The 10,945-nt window shown below is 37.4% G+C and overlaps 3 protein-coding genes across 4 annotated transcripts; 2 read left to right on the top strand and 1 right to left on the bottom strand.

Moving 5' to 3' along the window:
* Nucleotides 1-45: 45 nt before the first annotated feature.
* NUDX23 (nudix hydrolase homolog 23) lies at nucleotides 46-2,579 on the bottom strand. 2 transcript variants are annotated; one of them, XM_086582021.1, is made up of 7 exons: nucleotides 2,403-2,579; nucleotides 2,183-2,314; nucleotides 1,493-1,569; nucleotides 1,088-1,325; nucleotides 858-998; nucleotides 641-699; nucleotides 46-447 (listed from the first exon to the last, which is right to left on the bottom strand). In XM_086582021.1, exons 1-7 carry the CDS (start codon nucleotides 2,577-2,579, stop codon nucleotides 387-389), a joined length of 885 nt encoding a protein of 294 aa, XP_086438147.1. In that variant the 3' UTR covers nucleotides 46-386. The 2 variants fall into 2 exon arrangements, with proteins under 2 accessions (XP_086438147.1, XP_086438148.1); XM_086582022.1 differs by having other exon boundaries at nucleotides 1,088-1,223.
* A 129-nt stretch (nucleotides 2,580-2,708) lies between these two features.
* On the top strand, nucleotides 2,709-5,625 carry QPT (quinolinate phoshoribosyltransferase). The gene is made up of 10 exons (XM_086582020.1): nucleotides 2,709-2,850; nucleotides 2,926-3,125; nucleotides 3,289-3,422; nucleotides 3,524-3,587; nucleotides 3,697-3,779; nucleotides 3,860-3,943; nucleotides 4,046-4,198; nucleotides 4,748-4,924; nucleotides 5,032-5,099; nucleotides 5,242-5,625. The coding sequence occupies exons 1-10, from the start codon at nucleotides 2,747-2,749 to the stop codon at nucleotides 5,336-5,338; spliced, it is 1,164 nt and encodes a 387-aa protein (XP_086438146.1). The 5' UTR covers nucleotides 2,709-2,746; the 3' UTR covers nucleotides 5,339-5,625.
* A 429-nt stretch (nucleotides 5,626-6,054) lies between these two features.
* On the top strand, nucleotides 6,055-10,446 carry LOC147478944 (Plastid-lipid associated protein PAP / fibrillin family protein). Its single transcript, XM_086586310.1, has 12 exons — nucleotides 6,055-6,231; nucleotides 6,278-6,319; nucleotides 6,421-6,474; nucleotides 6,588-6,662; nucleotides 7,231-7,350; nucleotides 7,894-8,085; nucleotides 8,216-8,299; nucleotides 8,417-8,509; nucleotides 9,030-9,083; nucleotides 9,191-9,270; nucleotides 9,999-10,106; nucleotides 10,176-10,446. Exons 1-12 carry the CDS (start codon nucleotides 6,055-6,057, stop codon nucleotides 10,261-10,263), a joined length of 1,167 nt encoding a protein of 388 aa, XP_086442436.1. The 3' UTR covers nucleotides 10,264-10,446.
* Nucleotides 10,447-10,945: the final 499 nt, after the last annotated feature.

The raw sequence follows: 10,945 nt of genomic DNA, 5'->3' as shown, positions 1-10,945 counted from the left end.
ATTAATGCCTGGTGCCCATATTCACAATTTTACACCACACAGATGGAAATTCAATAGGCGTCGTATATACCACAGTCATGTCTCAAAAACACTTGACAAGTATAAATTGATTTACAAAAATGATTTTTCTATTCTGTGTCCCAATTGTACACATGGAAAGTTTCAATGTAGTACACATGTTTACAGACATCTACAAAAAACTTGGTGAGCCATCAAGATGGTATCCTCATACGGAAGCCTTTAGACATTGTTTGACCATCTCAAACATCAAGGGTGTAGTTCCAGAAGTCTCTTTCTTTACAGGAGAATAGTAAGTTTCAATGCTGATGATTAATGTTCTCTTGGTGGCTCTTCTTGCATCTTACTCTCAAGAAACACCATCTGTTTTAACAGTGGAAGTAGTCATCCAAAGTGAAGCTATGGATATCAGATGGGCCAGTACCAGCACTGCCAACAGACATACATGCACAAAACAGGAAAAAAGAAAAAGGATTAGAACCCCAGAAAAACTAGAGCTATGAATTATGACATCAGGATATATACACAGTGCTTGGACCTCAAAAAGACAGAGTAACATTCACTGGAAGCAGGTAAAACTCTAAAAAATAGATGAAAAACTATGAACTTTCGGTATGTGTACCTCTTATTTATGGTACCGTGGTGAAACTTGGGTTTCCCAGCCTTCAAGTCTTCAGTGTACTGAACCACATAAAGTGAGATCCAAGCGTTAGTTTCATTTCTAAACCAGAGAATGTTCCAATGACCAAGAATGTGTACTGTGTGAAACTACCATAACATAGGTTAAATATCTGTACTATCTAAAACAACCAGAATATAGCCGTCTGAACCATACATACCAGATTCAAGGTAACCAACATTGATGAAAATGCCAGAGAATCAAATGGTATATCATCCAGTGCAAAAAGCCGACATTCTAGAGACTCGGGGCCTGGCGAAAAGTGGGGAGTCTTCAATTTCGCTCGGAAAATTATATAAGTCTGCTCCATATGTAACATCAGTAAATATACATAATCTTTATTGAGTCCACAGCAAATCAATATCTATTAATATGAAAGGTTTTTCTCACTTGGCCAATAAGAGGAATGTCCAGGTGAGCAAATGGAGACAAAATTTCTACTTCTGCCCCCGCTTCTTCCCAGGTTTCCCTAGTTGCCCCTTCCACTGCTGATTCTCCCATTTCCATATAGCCAGCAGGAAGAGTCCTGTGGCAAATAAATACAGAAAAGACCGAATTAATGCATAAAATGGTAGCATAAATGGTTGATTTACCCCAAAAATCACAACTTAGGCTGTGCTTTGTATACCTACAAAATAGTAAAGTTTCCTGTTTAGAGATGGCCTAGAAGTATTTAATACTTTAGAGAGATTAAATACAAAATGGAACCACTCTTTCCACATTAACAGTCCTCTTTAGATAGAAGAACGAAATGCCGGCAAATTAATCAAAGTTCCATACAGTGAATTGACATACCAAAGGCCATAAGATGGAGGGATCTTCCGTTTGCAAAGCAGAACTTTTCCATCATGCTCAACAAGGCACCCAGTAACCTATTAAAATAGAGTCAATTGAACAGAACTAAATCAAAATCTTCGCAAGAGGACCAAGTGCATTCTTGTAGGCTCAAGAACTTTCCTTTTTACTAGGTAAGTTCTGATACATTGATGGAGGAGCCAAGAGAGGTTCCACAATGATCTAAAAAATGGACACAACCATCAATTAATTATACTTATGCCAAAGAGGAGGTACTCGGACGCAGAGTCAAACATGCGTGGAACACGTCTCATATAGGAGAAAAACATTAATTAAAAATAGATCACAACGTCAGAATTATTTAAGTTAATTGGTCTTCAACTGTTGAGATTTGTTTCCAAACATTGTTAGTAATATTAGTAGTCAAGAATACTAAAAATGAATCTTTAGTACCTATGCAAAGTTGTAAACTTGTCCAGTTGGCAGTTGAATAAGAAGCCGGGATGATTGGAGGACTTACTAGTTGTTTCCTAACTAACAAAGATTCAAATTCAGATAATTTTATCAGCTTCGACATTAAGAAGAAATTTTCACTTGGCTTGCACCCTTTTTAGCCCTTGTTTCGGTTGAGATTTCATTTGGAAAAAAAATTGCAAATTAAGTTTAAAAGAGCAGAAACAAAGTAGGTACCATCTTGGGGTTCTGGTAAGTGACTTTGCCACAACTTGTGCAGATGGCTCTTGGCTTATCGTCTCCATCAGGAATATCTTGTTTAGTAGTTGCTCCACACCATTGGCAAAAAGAGATGTTCTTTATTTGAGCCTATCATGATGATAACACTAACAATAAATCATCAAAATGTACAATTCAAATTAATAATTCAAATTGAGAAAAAAAAAAAACAAGTCACCACAGTGTCGGATTTGAGTTGAGAATGAGGACGAAATGATCTGAAACAAGTAGTAGTGGCATGAGGACGAAATGGTCTTGTTATTCTTGTAAGTGGTTTACTAGTAGTACATCTGTGCAATGGAGATGAAATGAGTGTAGTAGAGACCAATAGCTGATTAACAACTCTGACTAGCATCGTGGTAATAATAACTTTGAGGTGGGAGCAAATTGAAGAGAGAGAGAGAGCAAGTTGGTTTTATTTCGATTGAGTGTACTGAAATTCCGGCATATTTCGATACTTGTACGATACTTGTAGCTGGACAGTGGGCAGTGGAGCAGCAAGTCAGTGAATGAGGAGTTGGGATGTTTGGGGTTGCCGCTTCTGCTGCTAACCTATCATTAGTATTGTTTTCTAATAATCATCCTTATCCGTTGGTACTACACTGCTCGGGGCGCCAACCTCACAGGTATTATTATTACTCCTTTCAATTCATATTTCATAACAATAACAGACTTGGTCTTAAATATTGATTCTTTTTTAGCACTAGCCAATTCTTCAAAGCTGCTTCTGTGGCAATCAATAATCATTCCAGTCAAGCAGCAGCTTCTGCTTCTTCACATTCAGACACGAGTAGTCATATTAATATTAGTATGGAACCACCAATCACTCCTCCTTACCACCCTACCTACGACCTCAATGCCGTTATCAAGCTTGCCCTTTCCGAAGACGCCGGCGATCGAGGTACTGCTTCACTCTTCATGTTGTACCATATTATATATATGCCCTTTCCTTAAATGTTGATAAAAACTATTCAAATTAAAAAATTGTTGGTTTTTTATTGGATTCTGTTATGTCATCTTTAGTGCCATTAATTTATGTGTTCTATTTATCGGGTTGCTTCTAGGGGATGTCACTTGTTTGGCCACGGTTCCAATTGATATGAAAGTAGAAGCACATTTCTTCGCCAAGGAGGATGGCATCATTGCCGGAATTTCTCTTGCAGAGATGATATTTAACGAGGTCGATCCTTCATTGGAGGTATGTAGGGAGTCCTTTCTGCAATTCCTATCTCTATTATATTTATTTTAAATGCCCAAAAGCAGCGTCTATTTATTAACAACGTTTTTCTTCGCTCTTAGGTCGAGTGGTTTAAGAAAGATGGAGATTCGGTAAGTAAAGGGACACAGTTTGGCAAAGTTTCTGGTAAGGTCACTGCTGCAGCATTTTTATACTTGTTCAACCCTTCCTTTTTTTGTCCTTTTTCTTTTGTTTATATTCTCTCTTATTGTGTGGTTCTATTGCTTGCATGCAGGGAAAGCTCATAAGATTGTTGTAGCTGAGCGAGTTGTACTAAACTTTATGCAGAGGATGAGTGGAATAGCGACCCTAACCAAGGTGTGGTCTTCATATTAAAAGTCTGGGCTAATTGATCCTTGTCTATGACAGGAGAGGTTGACAAGTTTGTTTTTGTGAAGGCAATGGCAGATGCTGCACACCCCGCGTGCATCTTGGAAACAAGGAAAACTGCTCCAGGTTTACGTTTGGTGGACAAGTGGGCGGTATTCGTTGATACTCTTTCTCGTGATTCTTCAGATTCTTCAATTTGTCAATCTTTCATTATTGTATATTGTGATGCTACTCTGGAATTTTCTTTTTAATAGGTATTGATTGGCGGAGGGCGTAACCACAGGATGGGATTATTTGATATGGTGATGATAAAAGATAACCATATTTCAATAGCAGGGGGTGTCACAGATGCTATTAAATCAGTCGACCAGTTTCTAGAACAAAGTAATCTTCAAATGGGAGTTGAGGTAGTCTGCTTAACTTACGGATTAGAGTATCTTGTGTTTCTTCATCTTTTATTCTTAGTGAAACAATAATTCATAATTAGCAAGGCAATATGGTAGGTAGAAGTAGAACCCCAAAAATAAGGACAAACCGCCCACAAAGAACAATGGAAGCTATGCCTAAATAGCATTGTCCCACCCAAACGTTATGCTTTTAGTCTAAGACCTCTCACCCTAATGTCCTGTAGTTACTATTGAAATAGATAAGTGTTCTAATTTCAAGACATTCACATTCTTTGAAATTTTAGAATAAACCTTTACTATCTTTTGTCTAGAAACACAACGAAAAGTATGATAGTTATTGAGGAAATAATTACCTGGCTAAGTACCCATTTTCTGCTTTGCTATTTGTTTTCCTGAGCATAGGATCTTTTAAAAGAATGGCACAGTATAGTTACTTGTATCTGGACTAGCTATCCATTTGCTTTAATATAATTTCTTTTCTCAAATATGTCATAAGAACAGTGGTTACTGGCTATTCATAGTTGATGAAAAATTCTTTGTCTAGATCAGATTGAAACCAGGACACTGGAGGAGGTGAAAGAGGTCTTGGATTATGCATCTCAGAGGCAAACTTCATTGACCCGGATAATGCTAGACAATATGGTTGTGCCCCTGGAAAATGGAGATGTGGACATATCAATGCTGAAAGAAGCTGTGGAACTGATAAATGGAAGGTTCGAGACTGAGGTACCCCCGATAGTCATTGTTATGTCCTGTAAATAAGCTATACATTCATACTTCCATCAAATTTGGAAAAAACAAAAATTGTGCTGAAATTCCATCAATCCCGACAGGCATCAGGCAATGTTACTCTTGAAACGGTACACAAAATTGGACAAAGTGGAGTTACATACATTTCTAGGTAAAAAAAGCTACCCTTATAATTTCAAGTTGCTATTATGTAGTAATTTATTTTTGTTTTAGTATTATAATTGAGTACATTGACCAACTCATGATTTTATACTTTTGCTATATACTGAATATGAGTACAATGATTTATGCAGTGGCGCGTTGACACATTCTGTGAAAGCACTAGACATCTCTCTGAAAATTGATATGGCGCTTGCACTTAAGGTTGGAATACGTACAATGCGAGCTTGATAAACATTCCTGTATTTAAAATTTCTGTTTTCATGCTTCTCAGCAGAGGCTACATCAGTATAAATTTTCTGTCACCGTCAGTATTAAGTTGATGGGCAAGAAAATGTACCAGGTTCATCTACACCAAAAATAAGTTAATAAACATATGTAATTTTGATCTCACTTGTGTGGCGAGAATCCATCAGGCGGCTGACATTCTTCATTCTGAACTACTTTGTAGCAAGAAAGTCGAAAGTGATGTTTACTATGACATAAACGGTGCTTGAACAAGCTTATTTTTGCATATTTACTTTCTTGAAAGCAAGCTCTACTGCATATATGTGTTGGTCAATGGGGAAAAAAAAAGAACGGGTTTTTAAAATGCTATAATTGCTATTGCATTGACGTGGTATAATTTTCATCTAGCAGCATGGGCTCCTTACATCGAGTTTACATTCCTTGATCTCCATCTCCTACCAGGGGATGAAATTTATTGATTTGTGCTAAAATTGTGTAACTCAAACGTCAAAAACCAGCAAATATGCAACTTGTTAAAAAGCCCATCCAAAATCAGTACGCCCAGAAACCCAACTCAACTTTTAATTTGGGCGCGAAGGTTGGGAGATGGACAATGATCCACGTGGATATAAACTTGATCTCCAGTTTAACGGTTGGAACTTAGAAGCTCAGCTTAACACTCTTTTCTTCCAGTGGAGTAAGTAAAGCAGTGGAGGAGAATGGTGATGGGAATCGAAGTTGCAAAACAGCTTCACCTGCTGGGATTTGGCTTGAATGCTTCATCCTTTGCCCCAAGGAGAAGTAATAATATTCTCACGACGACACTCCCCACATCCCTGGGGCTGGGCAGAAGAAGAAAACTGTCGGCAGCTCTCGTGGAGGAACAGCAAGAAAAAGTCTCATTCACAAAAGAAGAAAGTTTTCTGATCAATGCTCTCTTAGGTATCCAAGGAAGAGGTCGCACTGCTTCCCCAGCAACTCCAGGTCTCTTTTATTGTGGTTACTTGGATTCATTCACTCAATGGTTTTAGGATTTTAGTACTACTTGCTTGATTCAATTTTCGGAAATTTTTGCATGCGAGCAGGATGTTGAAAGCGCTGTTCAAGCTTTAGAAGCTCAACAAGGCGTATCTGACCCAGTGAGTGACTCTCTCTCTCTCTGTGTCTCCCAATACTACTTATTATTTGGCTTTTATTTTTACTAATTTTCAAAATTCTGTGACCCTGGCTATGATTAATTACATCAATGCAGACGAGCTCCAATTTGATTGAAGGTCGATGGAAACTGATTTTCACTACAAGACCTGGAACAGCCTCTCCTATTCAGGTCTTTATTCTTTCCTCCTTCGTTATTTTCCCCTTGACCTTGCAAAGATTGTAGGTATGGATCAATCACTTTCAAGCTCTCTGGTTTGGTTAATTTACGCGCCTGTTTTCCCATCTCCAAGGTAATATGTAATTAACCATTTAACCGTGTAGCTGACACATCCGCCCACCTAGTATTTACACATGTACGGATTATACATTTTGTTTCTCCATTGGATACTCTTGTATAATCAGATGGCATGCACTTGAGATGGTGCCTTTTGCATTTTGGAGTAAGTCCTCGTCAAAATAGTCGACCTCCCTGGAAACACTTAAGTTGGCATCCATCACTTTTAAACTGACGACAAAGCGTTGTTTCCAGTTTCACACATTGTAAGGATGCACATCCTTTTGCATGAGAAAATGACTTTTGGGAGAACGAGATGCTTACAGAAAATTTTGTTCTTTACACCTGCATTCGAGATGTTCTGATATTCCATTTAATAATTTCCAGTAGACATGTTTTAGTTGGCCAACTGACCTATTATCTTACGATGATACTTGCCTAATTCTTCTATGTAACCTTGTAGAGAACATTTGTAGGGGTTGATGTTTTCAATGTCTTTCAAGAGGTTTATCTTAGGACAGAGGATCCAAGAGTCTCCAACATTGTACAGTTTTCTGATGCAGTAGGTGAGCTAAAAGTTGAGGTATGTTGTTTCCTCACTGTTGCATAATGAATTTCAGTGAAAATCTTTTGCAACCATATTATCGTTGATAAACATTTTTAAGACATGCTTTTCTTGTCGTGCATGCCCTTTCTTTTATGATGTTTTCCAGACCGCGCAACCATTTCTTACATATACAATGAGTATCACTTGTTTATGTTTTGGGGGAAGTTCTCGAGAAATGTTTTGTATTAAAATGATTCTCTAAAGATTTTAAATCCACATTTTATTGTAATGCATACTTGTAAAGAGGTTTAGAGCTGCACATGAGGTAGCTTCAGAGGAGCCAATCTGCTTTTGGTTGTAAGGCTTAAAGAAAAAGATAGAAAGCAGTTTAGGTTATCTAGAAATTAAGCTTATGTCCAAGCTAAAATTAAGCCTCGGAAAGCTTGTTCAAGAGCAGTAATTATATCCATGCACTACAAAACATGGTACATTGATAGTTCAGAAAATCATAAAATACAAGGTTCTGAAAGCTATTTTAATCGCTTCTCCTCTTAATGCTGAATCTTTTTATCCTCTCAGGCAGCAGCATCAATCAACAGTGGAACACGCATCCTTTTCCGTTTCGATAGAGCAGCCTTTTCTCTTAAATTTTTGCCATTTAAGGTTCCATATCCAGTACCCTTTAGGCTTCTTGGAGATGAAGCAAAGGGTTGGTTGGACACAACTTACTTGTCCCAATCAGGAAATATCCGTATCTCAAGAGGAAATAAGGTGTGTAGAAATTCGAGGATATAAACGTTAGTGTAGGTCATTCACGTTATCAAATTCTTATGAAGGCTGCTTTTTGCTTGACTTGGTTTCTCACTGGCCATGGACACTCTGAAACTTCTATTTAGTGCAGGGCACCACATTTGTTCTGCAAAAGAAAACTGAACCAAGGCAAAGATTACTATCAGCCATATCTACTGGAGCAGGAGTGACAGAGGTTAGGGCTGATATCATCTCCTCTCACATGTTGCAAAATAGACCAATTGATATGTTTTATATGATTTTTTCGTCTATCATAGCCTGATTCTTTTGGATTGTTGATACAATCTATTAGGCTATTGATGAACTCATCGCCCTGAATCAGTTTGTTGACCAAGGAGAGTCAGAAATTCCAGCAGGCGAATGGCAATTAATATGGAGTTCACAGGTCATAACTATTATTGCTATTGTTAATTGCATTGGAAGAACACTAATCCATCATCAAATTTAGTTGAAGGTTTATTGTCTCAGAAGACATTTACTCTTCCGGTTTGCAGAATAGTTTTTATACCCTTTTTTCAGTTTTTTTGGTTAAATTGGACCAACATTAGGATAAAGAGAATTTGCTTACTTCTTCTCTGCAGCAGCTTTATTGCAAAATTATGGGAAGCGTACATGAAAATTCCAGATACTTTGCTAAATGAGGAACTCTTGTCCCTTCTTTGCTCATGAGAAGACTGTGACAAGTTCTTCTTTCTTAGTATTCAATCTTCTTAATCATATGCCTCACTCTGCGCTCAAACATAAAACAAAGTAGAAAGCTTCTCAGTTCTTATCTTTTACTATGAAAATCCTTTTATCCTTTGTATTCTTTTTCTAGATTACTTGAAAGAATTGAAGACCCACCACTACCGTCTAAATGAAACACTTTTTAGAGTTAAGTTGAACTCATTTTATTTTTTATTCAGATGGAAACGGATAGTTGGATAGAGAATGCTGCTAATGGTCTTATGGGCAAGCAAGTAAGCGACTTGCACCAATATATTAGTTCTTTCTGTTCTGTTTGAGTACGTATGCTTTTTAAATTTTGAAAACCGATAATGTATAGAATTTTCATTTATTGCTACAGATTGTAAGGGGAAACGGACAAATAAAGTTTTTGATTGATATCTTGCTTGGGTTCAAGTTCTCCATGGATGGCACTTTTGTGTGAGTTTTGTTTTTTACCTTCCTCCGTATATTAAAAATTGGTATTTGCATCTAGAGGGAAAAAAAGGCTGTTTAAAAATTCTCATGGGACAGTTGTTTTGGAGAATGTTCACAAGACAGGATGCAGAAAACATATTCCTGTTGTGTAAAAATTGTATAACTCTTTAAATTACTGAAGTTTGTGTTATCAGGTTATATGGATGACAAATCTTAGGTCTGTATTCTAATTCTATTTTAGGACATTATTGTCAAAAGATTATGTGGTCTGCATGTAATAATGGATTTATTTAGTTTATGCTGACAGACTGACAGTTTATCATAAGTGGAAGAAATTAGTAATTTCTATAGAATTTCATCCATGCTGAGCAGGCTGCCAACGAGACACCAAATTTAATGATACGGCACAACGTACTTTTCTTGTTTCTGAGTGTTTTGGCATAGTCAGATAATAGCACATGGTGACATGGAGTTATAGACTAATAGACCCTTTGAGAGTTTATTTGTTGAGTATGAACAGATTCATATAGATAATCTGGTCTGACATACTATGGCTGTATGAGTTGAAGGAGAGGTATCGAGAGATATAAGAGACAGGAACAAACTGCGCCTGTTTGATCTCCTCCTAGCTTCATATATAAAGTAAAGAAATTTTAATCAATAGTGAAACTTCACTGCTAGGAAGGTGCACCCACCAGACACTGAACGTTCTTTCTGTTCTTTATATGCAGAAAAATTGGCAGCAAGACATATGATGTCACAATGGATGATGCTGCCATATTGGTTGGCTCATTTGGACTCCCTATGGAGATAAAGAGCAAGTTCAACCTCGACTTGCTGTAAGCTTTCCACATTTGGCACATTTATGACTTGTTCATCAGAAATTACGAGTTTCATTTTTCTTGCAGGTATACTGATGAAAAGATTAGGATAACCAGGGGTTATAACCGGATACTCTTTGTGCACTTGCATGTTGATGGATCCAAAAGGAATTAAGTGCTTGGCAGTTCAAGAAACAAAAGCAATAGTTATGTTTCGCAAGAAAGATTTAAAGACTCAACTCCAGCAGAGTTAGTGATGTTTTCTCTATTGTTTCTATGCAAAGGATCAGTCTATACTTCTACATTTACAAATTTTATCATTATTTTCTTCTAGAAAGTAAACATAGCTTTAGATCAACCTGATATCACCCTAGATTTGAGCTAAATCAGCTGTTGATCTGGTTAAGCTCCCTAAGGGCACCTCCAACCGAGGGAGTAAAGAAGAGATAGGTTTGTAGAGTGTAGAACAGTGTTTACACAGTGATGAAAATGGAAGCCATTGTCCCGCTTCAAATAACTTGGGAGTTGTATATGACTTATACAAGATGAGGGTGATAACCTGTTGTGTAACCACCATTTTTATGTAGGAGGACTAGCATATGAAAACTTGTCCTGGTGTTTGAAGTCTAAGATGTGCAGTATTTACAATTGAGCTTCTCGTCTGAAGTATAGCTTGAGAAAAGCTCCAAACTGTTATGGTCTGTTTATGCGAACTGTCCTGGCTTGCCGCTAGAGGTTTGATTTGGGATTTGTTCTTTGCAGTAGGAGTTATCCACTGATACTGCCCGATGAATTATCCAATCACAGATGTATAGGGAAATACACAATACAGTGCTTACATCCAAATAAAATATATG

This window comes from Coptis chinensis, chromosome 9 (assembly GCF_015680905.1).
Source record: "Coptis chinensis isolate HL-2020 chromosome 9, ASM1568090v1, whole genome shotgun sequence".
Lineage (NCBI taxonomy): Eukaryota > Viridiplantae > Streptophyta > Magnoliopsida > Ranunculales > Ranunculaceae > Coptis > Coptis chinensis.
Note: the sequence above shows the minus strand (reverse complement) of the source record. Positions and strands in the feature narration are given on the sequence as shown.